At 43.8% G+C, this 15,037-nt stretch overlaps 1 protein-coding gene across 1 annotated transcript in view; it reads right to left on the bottom strand.

Annotated features, from left to right (window-relative positions):
* stab2 (stabilin 2) overlaps window positions 1-15,037 on the bottom strand; it is a 197,289-nt gene that overhangs the window by 116,798 nt on the left and 65,454 nt on the right. Inside the window, exons 22-25 of the mRNA XM_072269443.1 lie at window positions 10,465-10,576; window positions 10,197-10,377; window positions 4,524-4,617; window positions 1,552-1,707 (exon numbers count right to left, since the gene is read on the bottom strand). Of these exons, the coding sequence (XP_072125544.1) occupies window positions 1,552-1,707; window positions 4,524-4,617; window positions 10,197-10,377; window positions 10,465-10,576 (543 nt within the window). The remainder of the gene's footprint in view (window positions 1-1,551; window positions 1,708-4,523; window positions 4,618-10,196; window positions 10,378-10,464; window positions 10,577-15,037) is intronic.

The following is a 15,037-nucleotide window of genomic DNA, read 5'->3' as shown; positions in this document are numbered from 1 at the left end:
AGATGCTGCCTGATTTGCTTAGGTCCTCCAACATTTTGAATGTGTTGAACTTAAACATGAACTCCTTCTCTCCCCACAGATGCTGTCTGATCTGCTGAGTATTTGGTATATCACCAAATTTCTACAGATGTAGTACAGAGAGCGCTCTAACTAGTTGCATCACCGTCTGGTATAGAGGCTCCATTGCACAGGATTGGACAAATTGGCAGAGAGTTGTAAACTCAGCCATCTCCATTACCGGCACCACCCAACCCACCACTGAGGACATCTTCAAAAGGTAATGCCTCAGAAAGGCAGCATCTATCATTAAGGACCCTAACTATCCAGGACACGCTCTCTACTCATGATTACTATCAGAGAGGAGGTACAGGAGCCAGAAGACATGGGCTCATCATTTTAGTATCACCTTCTTCCCCTCCATCATCAGATATCTGAACAGACAATGAACCCATGAACACTCCCTCACTACTTTTTGTTCTTATTTTGCACTAACTCGGTTGTTTATAGAAACATAGAAACATAATAAAATTACAGCACAATACAGGCCCTATGGCCCACAAAGCTGTGCCGAACATGTCCTTACCTTAGAAATTACCCAGGGCTACCCATAGCCCTCTATTTTTTTGAGCTCCTGTCAGGAATCTCTTAAAAGACCATATCGTATCTGCCTCCACCACTGTCGCCAGCAGCCCATTCCATGCACTCACCACTCTCTGCATAAAAAACTTACCCCTGGCATCTCCTCTGTACCTATTTCCAAGCACCTTAAAACTGTGCCCTCTCGTGCTAGTCATTCCAGCCCAGGGAAAAAGCCTCTGACTATCCACACGATCAATGCCTCTCATCAACTTTTACACCTCTATCAGGTCACCTCTCATCCTCCGTCACACCAAGGAGAAAAGGCTGAGTTCACTCAACCTATTCTCATAAGGCATGCTCCCCAATCCAGGCAACATCCTTGTAAATCTCCTCTGCACCCTTTCTATGGTTTCCAGATCCTTCCTATAGTGAGACAACCCAAGCTGAGCACAGTACTCCAAGTGGAGTCTGATCAGGGTCCTGCATAGCTGCAACATTACCTCTTGGCTCTTAAACTCAATCACACGGTTGATGAAGGCCAATGCAACATATGCTTCTTTAACCACAGAGTCAACCTGTGCAGCAGCTTTGAGTGTCCTACGGACTCGGACCCCTAGATTCCTCTGATCCTCCACACTGCCAAGAGTCTTACCATCAATGCTATATTCTGCCATCATATTTGACCTACCAAAATGAACCAGCTCCCACTTATCTGGGTTGAACTCCATCTGTCTATATACAGTAATTCTTATGATCATTTATAGTATAGTTTAGGCATTGCTCCAGCATTGTGATAGGGTCACATAACATTGAGATGATGGTCACAGGCTTGGTTTTAACTTCTCTACCTTATTTTCAGAATCCCTCCGACTCAGAAACACGCTTCCGGATAACAGAAACACGAATGACAACAGAGGAACAAAACACATACTCATCTGACAGTTGACGATGAAAGTAGCCCTTTGCACATACCTGTCCTGGTCCCAAGTAGATGCAGTTTGCATTGGTGTGGCACCTGCTTTGGCCTATTAGACAGTTATTGATTTCAGCGCAGTCCTCCCCATCTCCAGTCCATCCAGGCAGACACTGGCACCTGAATTTTCCCTTTCCCATCAGAATGCATTCCGCCTACCAGTGAATCACACAGAGAAAATTAACACATTGATGGCCATGCATTTAAAACAGAAGAGGGAAGTAGGAAGATTGAGTGGGGTATAAATATCTTTGTGGACAAGTTGGTAGAATGGTCTGTCAGCACGTTGGATATATGATGTATCTACTCTATAAGACCATAAGACAGAGGAGCAGAATTAGGCCATTCAGCCCATCGAGTCTGCTCCACCATTCCATTGTGGCCGATCCCAGATCCCACTCAACCCCATACACCTGCCTTCTTGCCATATCTTTTGATGCCCTGCTCGATCAGGGAATGATCAATTTCCGCCTTAAATATAACCGTAGACTTGGCCTCACCACAGTCTGTGAGAGGACGCTCCAGAAATTTACTACTCTCTGGCTAAAAAAATTGCTCCTTACCTCTGTTCTAAAAGGTCAGCCCTCAATTTTGAGGCTGTGCCCTCTAGTTCTGGATACCCCCACCATAGAAAATGTCCTCTCCACATCCACCCTATCTAGTCCTTTCAACATTCAGTAGGTTTCAATGAGATCAGCCCGCATTCTTCTAAATTCCAGTGAGGACAGGCCCAAAGCTGCCAAACACTCCTCATAATTTAACCCCTTCGTTCCTGGAACCATCCTTGTAAACCTCCTCTGGACTCTCTCCAATGACAACACATCCTTTCTAACATATGGGGCCCAAAACTGTTGACACTACTCTAAGTTTGGCCTGACCAGAGTCTTATAAAGGCTCAGCATTTTCTCCTTGCTTTTATATTCTTTTTGCTATGACCAAGTCCAGGCTTTGGAATGTGGGAGGAAACTGGTGCAGTCACGGGGAGAATTGAAGCAGGTTCTATGTTGTCGTTTAAAGTTAAATTGGATAGGTATGTGGACAGGAAAGGAATGGAGGGTTATGGGCTGAGTGCAGGTCGGTGGGAATAGGATAGGGTAAGAGTTCGGCACGGACTAGAAGGGCCGAGATGGCCTGTTTCCATGCTGTAATTGTTATATGGTTATATGGTTATTATGTCCACACTCCTTACAGACAGTGGCAGGTATTGAAACTGGGTTCTTGGTGCTGTAATGGTGTTAGGCTAACTGCTACACTACCGTGCCACCACGATGAGTCAAATGTGCATTGGATGTACACAGTAAAACATAAATAAAAGAGATTCTGAGATGTTGGGAATCCAGAGGAACACACACAAAGCAAATGACTCTACAGATGCTGGAAATGGCACAAAATGGAGGAACTCAGCAGGTCAGGCAGCACCTATGGAGAGGAATGAAAGTCAATATGTCAGGCTGAGAAAGGCATTTGGGAATGTTGATGAATAGAGAGACCTTGGGGTGAAAGTGAAAACACAGATAACTAGGATGGTGTAGATGACACAAGGCATGCTTGTCTTCAGACCTGAAATCTCAATTGCTTATTCCCATCCATAGATGACCTGCTGAGTTCCTCCATTTTGTGCCATTTCCAGTATCTGTAGAGTCATTTGCGTTTATAGACAGGTCCATTTTATGCTATTAGAAATATTTAATTTATTTCTCACTTAATAAGTACTGAAGTATTTTACTGCAAGCTTGGTTCAGAGCAGTAGAGCACAGAAACAGGCCCTTTGGCCCGTCTACTCCTTGCCGAACTGTTATTCTCTAGAGTGACATCAACGTGCACTTGTACAATAACCCTGAACCCACCTCTCCCATCCACATACGTATCCAAACTTCTCTTAAAGGTTACACTTGAACCTGCATCCACCACCTCTGCAGGTAGCTCGTGTCACATTCGCATCACTCCCTGAGCGAAAAAATTCCCTTTCAGGTCCCCCTTAAGTATTTCACCTTTCATTCTTAACCTACTGTATGACCTCTAGTACTGGTCCCACCCAACCTCAGTGGAAAAAGCCTGCTTGATTTAGATAAAATCCTTATCTATACCCCTCATAAATCTTGTATACCTCTATCAAATCTCCCCTGATTCTACATAGATGCTTCTCAACCCAGTGATTTTGGTAGCTTGTTTATAGCTCTGGATACCAGCATTTGCCACCTATTGTGCTGCCTTATGACCGTCAGTTTGCATTTCCCAGTTGAGTTGGGAATACCACTTAGTCTCCTGCATTTAACCCTCAGCCGACTATCAGACCATGGACTTTGGAGCAGAATTTGGCTCATCAAGTCTGCTCCACTATTCCATCATGACTGATTTATTATCTCTCTCGAGCCCATTCTCCTGCCTTCTCCCTGTAATCTTTGTAATCAAGAACCAATCAACCTCCACTTTAAATATACCCAAAGACTGGTCCTCCACAGATTCCAGAGATTCCCCTCGGCTGAAGAAATCCCTCCTCATCTGTTCTGAAGGGATTTCCTTCTATTCTGAGGCTGTGCCCTCTGATCTTAGATTCCCCCACTGTAGGAAACATCCTCTCCATGTCTATTCTATCTAGGTCTTTAAGGGTCTTGGCTGGAAACGTCGACTGTACTCTTTTCCATAGATGCTGCACGGCCTGCTGAGTTCCTCCAGCATTTTGTGTGTGTTGCTTGGATTTCCAGCATCTGCAGATTTTCTTTTGCTTTCAATATTTGATAGGTTTCAATAAGATCCCCCCCTCCTCCCAAATTCTTCTAAGCACCGTGAGCACAGGCCTCCCTCCACCCTGAATATTTTTATGATCAGTAAAGCCGAATGCACTCTCAGCAAGCTCTGCCAGTTCACTGATGCAGATTCCACACCAGTTCTGTAGGGCTCACGGTCTTAGCGTCATGAGGAACCATTTATAATAGTCAAATCAAGAATTCAAGCGTATGGTTATACCCACATTAGAGCTACAGCCTCCTCGGTCTGGTCGACTGCAGGCGTTCAGCTCTTCACAGAAGTACCCATCGCCTTCATAGTTTGGTTTGCAAACACAGCTGTAGGCATAAAAGCATTAACTGTTAAATAGTTATTCTGCCAGGAGGTCAAATCCTTTATTGTGCATGAAATCTGAATAAAAAATATAAAAATTACAAGCATGCAACAATAAGACCATAAGACATAGGAGCAGAATTAGGCCATTTGGCCCATCAAGTCTGCTCCACCATTCCATCATGGCTGATTTATTATCCCTCTCAATCCCATTCCTCTGCCTTCTCACCATAACTTTTGACACCTGACTAATCAAGAACCTATTAACTTTCACTTTAAATATACTCAGTGACTTGGGCCTTCACAGCTGACCAAGCAATGAATTCCACAGATTCACCAAACTCTGGCTGAAGAACACACTACAAACAAAAGAAATGCCGAAATCCTGAATCTGCTATCAATTTCATGGAATGACAATGGAATCCCTGACACATTCACTGTGATTACAAACCCTATCACATCCACAGTGATTACATTCCCTGACACATTGCTGTGATTACAATCACTGACACATCCAGTGTGATTACAATCCAACACAACCACTGAGATTACAATACTTGACACCTCCACTATGGTTACAATCCTTGACACCTCCACTACAATTACAATCCAACACATCCACTGCAATTACAATCCCTGACACATCCACAATGATTACAATCACTGACACACCCATTGTGATTACAATCCCTAACACATCCACTGTGATTACAATCCCTGTCACATTCACAGTGATTACAATCCCTGTCACAACCACTGTGATTATGATCTGACACAACCACTGGGATTACAATACCTGACACCTCCACTGCAATTACAATCCCTGACACATCCACTGCGAATAAATTCCCTGACACGTCACTGTGAATACAATCCCTGACACGTCACTGTGATTACAATCCCTGACACATCTACAGTGATTACGATCCCTAACACATCCACTGTGATTACAATCTGACACATCCACTGTGATTACAATCCCTGACACAAACACTGTGATTACAATCCCTGACACAAACACTGTAATTACAATCCCTGACACATCCACTGTGATTACAATCCCTGACACAAACACTGTGATTACAATCCCTGACACAAACACTGTAATTACAATCCCTGACACATCCACTGTGATTACAATCTGGCACAACCACTGTGACTACAATCCACAAATTCCAGGCCCGCTCTGTGTTTAAGTTTTTCTAAAGGTTGTCTTCATTCTAAACTAGTCCCAAATGACATTTATTGTTTTGGAAAATGGTGGATTCGTGATACTAATAGAAATGGGGCAGAATGGATGAAAATTAGGCCAGGGTTCACTTATGCCAGGCTTCAGCTTTGCAAGTGACATTTCCAATTATAATACATTTACTTTTCTGCACTAACATTGCTCTTATCTAATCTCTGAGAGCCCTTCCAAACTACAATACAACCATCTGGAACTGGGGTTCCCAACCTTTTTTTATGCCATGGACCAACACCATTAAGCAAGGAGTCCACAGATCCCAGGTTAGGAACCCCTGATCTAGAACAATAAGGGCAGTTAGTGCAGGTAATTCCCCTCCAAATCTGACTGGAAATATATGCTTATCCTTTCATCCTTGCAAGGTCCAAACCCTGGCACTCCCTATCCCATATCACTGGAGATCCCCTTCTTCAGAAGGACTACAAAGGCTCAATAAGTTAGCTCACCAGCATCTGCTCAAGAGTTTTTAAGGAAGGACAATCTACACACAGTGGCCACTTTGTTTGGTACACCTGTGCACCTGCTCGTTAATGTAAACATCTAATCAGCCAATCATGTGGCAGCAACTCCATGCATGAAAGCATGCAGACCTGGTCAAAAGGTTCAGTTGCTGTTCAGACCAAACATCAGAATGGGGAAGAAATGTGATCTAAATGACTTCAACCAAAGAAAGACTGTTGGTGCATGATGGGGTGGTTTGAGTATCTCAGAAAGTGCTGGTCTCCTGCGATTTTTACACACTATAGTCTACAGTTAAAGTGAATGGTGCGAAAAACACCTTGTTAATGAGAGAGGCCAGAGGAATGACTAGGCTAGAGCAAGCTGACAGGAAGGTAAGAATAACTCAGATAACCATGTGTTACAACAGTGGTGTGCAGTAAAGCATCTCTAAATGCACAGCACGTTGAATCTTGAAGTGGATGAGCTACAGCAGCAAAAGACTGCGCTGGATTTCTCTCCTCTACCTAATAAAGTGGCTGCTGAGTGTATTCTAGCTTAGCAGAAGACCAACCAACTTGCAGAGAGAGTGAGCTTTGCACAGGTCGCTGAGAAAAGTTTAGAAAAGGAGCATTTTGTGTGGCTCAGCACATTAGCGGCAGACCAATCGATTCAAAGAGAGAGCGATCTTCGCACACGTCGGGAAGAAGAGTTTAAAAAAGGAGCGTTTTGCAGGGATTCACGAATTAGCGACAGACCAATTGATTCGCGATTCATTAGCAGGAGGAAATAAAAGTAAAGCAGGGTCAAAGTAGAGCAGCCATTGTGTGAGTGGATCAGCGTAGGAGTGGGAACTTGAGGCTATGCTGAGGAGGCACAGGTAAGCAGTAAGTAAGGCTTTTGTATTGGTTGAATAAAAAGTCACTGAATTACAGCTAATTAAACAAAAGGGATGATGTAGGATCAGGTGATGTGCTGTAGCTGCATGATGTGGGAGCTGGTGGACTCCATTGTGGATCCTGGTGACCTCATCTGCAGCAAGTGTTGGCTGCTTGAGGAACTCAGGCTCAAAGTTGATGACCTAGAATCTGAGCTTCAAACACTGCGGCACATCAGGGAGAGGGAGAATTACCTGGATTTTTTTGTTTCAGGAGACCATTGCACCCATTAGATCAACTGGCTCAAATTCAGTCTGTAGTCAGGGACAAGAGGGTGTGACTGCGAGTGTGATGGGTAGTGGGATCCAAGAGACAGTGCTGGAGGAGCCTCAGTCTTTGAGCTTGTCCAACAGGTCTGAGATTCTTGCTCCCTGTGTGGATGAGAGTGAGGGTTGTAGGAAGGATGAGCAATCAAACTGTGGCACCGTAGTTCAGGGAGACATTCAAGAAGGGGGAAAGAAGAGAAATGTAGTGGTAATTGGGGATAGTATAGTCAGGGGAATAGACAGAGTTCTCTGTCATGAGGATACAGCGTCCCAGAGGCTGTGTTGCCTGCCTGGTGCTGGGGTTTGGGACATCTTATATGACCTGCAGAGGAATTTGTAGTGGGAAGGGAAAGATCCAGTTGTCATGGTCCATGTGGGCATCAACAACATAGGCAGAATGAGGAAATAGGTTCTGCTGAGGGAATTTGAGTGGCAAGAGAGTAAATTAAAAAGCAGAACCAAAAAGTTAGTAATCTCTGGATTACTATCTGAGCCACGTGCAAATTGGCATAGGGTCAAGGTTAGAGAGTTGAATGCGTGGCTCAAGGACTGGTGTGGGAGAAGTGGGTTTGAATTCATGGGAAATTGGCACCAGTATTGGGGAAGGAGGGAGCTGTACCAATGGGACAGGCTCCACCTGAACTGTGATGTGACCTGGATCCTAGTGAATCGCATAACTAGGGCTATAGATAGGGCTTTAAACTAAATAGTAAGGGGGTGGGTTCAACAGATTGGGGGAGTGTGGATTAAGTAATAAAGAAAAGTGTGGATAAAGATAAAGAAAAAACAAAAGAGAAAAAAGAGAAAAGTAAGAGTGAAGTGAAGAAAATTCAGGTGCAAAAGAGTAAAAGATTACAAGATTCTAAAAACACAATGAGTGTAAGGGCACCTTATCTGAATGCCTGTGGTATTTGAAACAAGGTCAGTGAACTTGTGGCTCAAATCAGTACAAAGAGGATGATTTAGTGGCCATTACAGAGACATGGTTGCAAGGTGGAGAGGGTTGTGAATTAAATATCCAAGGATATCAGATAATATGGAAGGATAGGCAGGAAGGTAAGGGAGGTGGGGTAGTGCTCTTAATTGAAGATGAGATCAGGGCGATAGTGAGAGATGCTACAAGATCTAAAGAGCAAAATGTTGAATTCATCGGGGTAGAGATTAGGAATAGCAAAGGGAAAAAGTCATTGTTGCGAGTTGTCTTTCGGCCACTGAATAATAACATTACAGTGGCACAGGCAATAAACAGAGGAATATCTAAGGCATGTAAGAATGGAACAGTAGTTATCAAGGGGAACTTTAACTTGCACATAGATTGGGTGAATCAAGTTGGTTGAGTCAGTCTTGAGGAGGATTTCATAGAATGCATTTGTGATAGCCTTCTTGAATGGCGTGTTATTGAACCTACAAGAGAATGCATTATCTTAGATCTGGTCCTGTGCAATGAGACAGGTAAAATTAGTGACCTTGTAGTTAGAGATCCTCTTGGAAAGAGAGATCACAGTATGATTGAATTTCCAGAGATGAGGAGGTTAGTCTGTGAGGAGAGATTAAGTCGCCTGGGACTGTACTTGCTGGAATTCAGAAGAATGAGAGGAGATCTTATAGAAACATATAAAATGATGAAAGGGATAGATAAGATAGAGGCAGAAAAGTTGTTTCCACTGATAGGTGAGACTAGAACCTGGGAACCTAGCCTCGCGATTCGGGGAGTAGATTTAGGATGGAGGAGAAACTGTTTTTCCCAGAGAGTGGTGAATCTGTGGAATCTTCTGCCCAATGAAGCAGTGGCGCTACCTCAGTAAATATACTTAAGACAAGGTTGGGTAGAGATTTGCATAGTGGGGGAATTAGCGGTTATGGGGAAAAGGCAGGTAGGTGGAGATGAGTCCATGGCCAGATTAGCCATGACCTTATTGAATGGCGGAACAGGCTCGATGGGCCAGATGGCCGACTCCTGCTCCTGTTTCTTATGGTCTTGTGTTCTTGCCACCAACATCCAGATACCACGAATGAATAAAACAAAAACTCTGCTGAAATACGTGTCAAACTGTATATCAACAAACAGTGAGCTATTTCACATTAAAGACCCAAAAAGAACGTTTCAATAGATTTTTAGCTGGTTGTTATGTAATTAAAGAATCAGTTTGTGGGTCTGTAACATTCTCTCACACATTCAGGGTTACTTGAATTACTTTTGGAGGATACTCCATCCTGTTGTGGAAGCTAATAACCAAGCTCTATGTGGCCCCTTGAATACAATCACTGAACAGAACACAGAAACAGACCCTTTGGCCAACCATGATGCCTCATTAAATTAAATCTCTTCTGTCTGTACATGAACCATATCTCTCCATTCCCCCACATGTTCATGTGCCTGTCTAAAAGATGTTTGGATGCCTTTATTGCATCTGTTTACACTACCATCCCCAGCATTATGTTCCAGAAACCAGCCACTCTCTGTGCAAAAAGAAAATTACCCTGTACATCCACTGTAAACTTCCCCCTTTTGCCTTAAGTTCAAATACTAGAGGCATCACAGTTACTGGCATGTAGAGGCTCTTGCAAAGATTGGCCTTGGGATGGATTTGATATTGGACCTTGGACATCACTATCATGAGATGAGGCTCTGTCACTTTACCCTGCAGGCCCCAATGTTACTTGTTTCTTATTGTCTGACATGTTGACCGTGGTACCTGAAGCCACCATCCTTGTATTCACAGTTTGCATGGGCATGGCAGAACTGAGCATTGGAGCCACATGGACTTGTCTGTCGTTCGCAGAACTTCCCAGCATATCCCGGCTTGCATGAGTTTAGCTTGCAGGCTCCGACACCAGTCACCCTGTTATCACATTGCCCATGTATGCACGGACAGTCTGCGACGCACCGAAGAAAAAGAGAAAGGCATAAGAGTTTGGTACAGGGCTCTGTGCGGCGTAACGTGAGATAGGGGAACAACTTACTCTGATCACAGTTAGGTCCATACTTGTTCGGGTCAGAACAGAGGTGGCACTTAGAGCCGTGGAATTTGCTGTCACAATTGCAGGTGCCGTTTCCTTCCAGTCCATCCGCGCACTGCAAGCAAAGATCAGCTCTTGGTTAGATCATGGAAAGCCCTACGGCGAGGAGTGGCTGGCACGTTTACAAGGAAGCCAGTGAAAGAGGGAGGAAGGAATAGATGGGATATACTAAACACAAGAGATTCTGCAAATGCTGGAAATCCAGAATAACAAACACAAGATCCTGGAAGAACTCGGCAGGTTGATGTTTCAGACTGAGATTCTTCAACAGGTCCTGATGAAGGGTCTCAGCTCAATACATTGGTTTGTTATTCCTTTCTGTAGATGCTGCCTGACGTGCTGAGTCCCTCCAGCATGTTGTACTGTGAGAGGATATGATATACACAGGTGGAGGTACCTGTGCACAATATAAACTTCTGACTGCATCTGTCAGACAAACAATTTATAAATTCCAAAAATTCCAAAAGGATAGCCACTTGGCTCCTGCGGGGAGTCAGGCTTGCGTACACAGCCTGTCTTTTCACTCCGAGCAGGACACAATTGCTCACAAATCTCTAAACCCCCTTTGCCCCCAAACAGGGTATCCCAGCCATCTCCCCCTCAGTTCTTTATGAAACTGGGTGATTGACACTTAATCTTTGTAGAGTGAAATCCAACATTGAGCATTTTAGACCATAAGCCATAGGAGCAGATTTAGGCCATTCAGACGATTGACATTCCAACAAGGCTGATTTATTATCGCTCTCAACCCCACTCTCTTGCTTCTCCCAGTAACCTTTGACACCTTGACTAATCAAGAACCTATCAACAGCCTATTTAAGCAGCCCAATGGCTTGTCTTCCACAGAACCATTTGTGGCAATAATTCCACAAATTCACCACCTTCTGACTAAAGAAATTCCTCCTCATCCTAGACTCCTAGACTTCCCCACTATGGGAAACATCCTCTCAACATCCATTCTGTCTAAGGCTGTCAATATTTGATAGGTTTCAAGAAGAACCCGCCTCATTTTTCTAAACTCCAGCAAGTACAAGCCCACAGCTATCATATGCTCCTCATATGTTAACGTTTTCATTCCCCAGATCATTCTCGTGAAGCTCCTTTGGACCCTCTCCGATGTCAATACATCCTTTCTTAGATAAGGGTCCAAAACTGCTCATAACACTCCCAGTGCAGTCTGACCAATGCCTTATAAAGCCTTGGCATTACATCCTTGCTTTTATGTTCTAGTCCTCTCGAAATGAATGTTACTATTGCATTTGCTTTCAGTACTGCTGACTCAATCTGCAAGTTAACCTTTAGGGAGTCCTGCAAGAGGACTCCCAGGTAAATTTTGAAGTGTCAAAGTTCAAAGTTAATTGATTATCAAAGTTTATATATTTCACCATATATAACCTGGAGGTTCATTTTCTTATGGCAATACCCCTATAATGGAATAATAACCATAACAGAATCAATGAAAGACTGCACTAACTTGAGCGTTCAACCAGTCTGCAAAAGATAACAAACTGAGCAAATACAAAAAGAAAAATAATGATAATAATCAATAAGCAATCAATATTGGGAACATGAGATAAAGAGTCATTGAAAGTGAGCCCAAAGGTTGTGGGACATTTTAATGATGGGTCAAGTGAAGTTCAGTTAAGTTATCCTCTTTGATTCAAGAGCCAGATGGCTGAGGTGTAGTAACTGTTCCTGAACCTGGTGATGTGAGTTGTTGAAGCTCTTGTTCTTTCTTCCTGATGGTAGCAGTGAGAAGAGAGCATGGCCTGGGTACTGAGTGCCCCTGATGTGAGTTGTTGAAGCTCTTGTTCTTTCTTCCTGATGGCAGCAGTGAGAAGAGAGCACGGCCTGGGTACTGAGTGCCCCTGATGATGAATGCTGCTTTCCTCTGAACGGCACCTCTGTTTTCTGAATTTTCTCCCCTTTAGAAAATAGTCAACGCTTTGATTCCTTCTACCAAAGTCTGTGGCCATACACTTCTCTACATTATATTCCATCTACCACTTTGCCCATTTGCCTAATCTGTCTGAGTCCTTCTGCAAACTTCCTGCTTCCTTAACACCACCTGCCCCACCACCTATCTTCCTCAACACTACTTGCCCCTCCACTTATCTTCCTCAATAGTGCCTGCCCCATTCTGGGCTATGCAGACTTCCTCCTACTTGGGTGACAACCTGACTGCCTCCCTTGAGGCATCCTTGTGAATCCTACGGGATCTGCACACGAGAGGTGCACAGACATTCCTTTTGAAGCTTCTCAGGGGCTGGATGCTGTTGTCTTGGAGAAGCCGAGGGGGATCCCATGGTTGCAACCAACAGGGGCCAGTTGATCCTAACAGCATGCCATCGGAGTAGGACATCTGTGGTAAGTTCTTAGAGAGTTTTCGGGCTTGTTCAAGTCATTATAGGAAGGATATGGAAACTTTAGAGAAGGTGCAGAGGAGACCGAAAGAAGCTGCAGAGGGTCGTAAATTCAGTCGGCTCCATCTTGGGTACGAGCCTACAAAGTACCCAGGACATCTTCAATGAACGGTGTCTGAGAAAGGCAGCGTCCATTATTAAGGACCCCTAGCACCCCGGGCATGTCCTTTTCTCACTGTTACCATCAGGTAGCAGGCACAGAAGCGTGAAGGCACATACTTAGCGATTCAGGAACAGCTTCTTCCCCTCTGCCGTCCAATTCCTCAATGGACATTGATCCCATGAACAGTATCTCACTTTTAAAATATATATTATTTCTGTTTTTGCATGATTTTTAATCTATTCAATATACATATACCATAATTTATTTATTTTTCTTCTATATGATGTACTGCATTGAACTGCTGTTGCTAAGTTAACAAATTCCACGGCACATGCTGATGATAATAAACCTGATTCTGATTTACCAGAACACTGATTGGATTAGAGAGCGTGTCTTATGAGGATAGATTGAGTGAACTAGACCTTTCTGTGTTTGGAGAGAGGGAGAATGAGAGGTGACCTGATAGAGGTGTACAAGATGTTAAGAGACATACATAGAGTGGACAGCCTGTGACATTTTCCCAGGACAGGTATGGTGAATAATAGGGGGCATAATTTTAAGGTGATTAGATGAACGTATAGGAGGGTTGTCAAATATAGGATTTTTACACAGAGGGTGGTGGTGCGTGGAACACCCTGCCAGGGATGGTGATAGAGGCAGATACATTAGCGACATTTAAGAGACTCTTAGATAGGCACGTGGATGATAGAAAAATGTTGGAGTATGTGGGGCAGAAGTATTAGATTGAACTTAGAGTGGGATTAAAAAGGGACTAAAAATATTGTGGGCTGAAGTACCTGTACTATGGTGAATGGTTCAATGTTCTAAAGTTAAGGAATTCATCTTGTCACCAAGTCTTGTCATCTTGTCCAATAAACGTTTACAGATGTACTCTTGAAAGTATCCTGACTGGTTGCATCTTGATCTGGTGTGCCAATTTCAACATGGAAGAACATAGGGAGCTGCAGGAAGTAGTGGACTCAACCCAGTACATCACAGGCACCTTCCTGTCCATCATTGGTCATACGTATCTAGAGTAGGTTCTGCCTCAAGAAGGCAACATCTACCATCAAACTTCCCCACCATCCAGGCCATCCAATCTTTAGGCAAAGAAGCCTAAAGTCCCACACCACCAGGTTCAAGAACGGCTACCCTTCAACCATTTGGTTTCTGAATCAGCCTGCATAACCCTAATCACCACCTCACCATAGCAACACTAGGGCCACTTTATACTGTAGTGCATTTTTTTTTGTTCTAAAATAGTTTTCCTTCTTTTAAAAATTGCGTATAATTTATGTTTCTTTTGTAAATGTTGTGTCTCTAATACTATGTGTCTGTGATGCTGGTGCAAGTAAGCATTTCATTGCACATGTGCAGACATGTACTCGTGCAGATGACAATAAACTCGACTTTGATCAACTTTGAAATTACTTTCTCCTTTGGGGCCTTATTCTGCCACTCCTAATTCCCCATTCATCAGAATTACTAAATTCCACTCACCTGCTTCTAATCCCGCCACATCTGTAATCCCCACCTTCCACACTCAACCAGACGCTGAGGTCTCACCACCACAGTACAGACCCGGCTGGGCTGGTGGTGCAGTAATGAGTGGCACATTCTTGACCCTGGAAATGTGTAGTACATAATCGTTCTCTTTCCCAAAAGTCTAGAACCTCAGGAGCCAGCAGACAGCCATTAGAATTTCCATCAGACAGTGATGTTTTGTGTAGCTACACACGAAAAGCTAAAGGGGCTCAGCAGGTCAGGCGGCATCTGTGGAGAGAAATGGAGAGTCAACTTCAGGTCAAGATCCTGCATTTTGGTCCAGATGGAGGGTCTTAACCTAAAATATCAACAGTCCATTTCCTTTCACAGATGCTTCCTGACCTGCTGAGTTCCTCCAGCCTTTTGTGCGTTGCTCCAGATTCCAGCACCCGCAGTCCCTGGCCTCTCCCTATGTTCAGTGTAGCTTCTGATGTGTATGTCATGT

Source organism: Mobula birostris, chromosome 9 (assembly GCF_030028105.1).
Source record: "Mobula birostris isolate sMobBir1 chromosome 9, sMobBir1.hap1, whole genome shotgun sequence".
NCBI lineage: Eukaryota > Metazoa > Chordata > Chondrichthyes > Myliobatiformes > Myliobatidae > Mobula > Mobula birostris.
The sequence above is the reverse complement of the archived record's forward strand: the minus strand, read 5'-3'. Positions and strand labels throughout refer to the sequence as shown.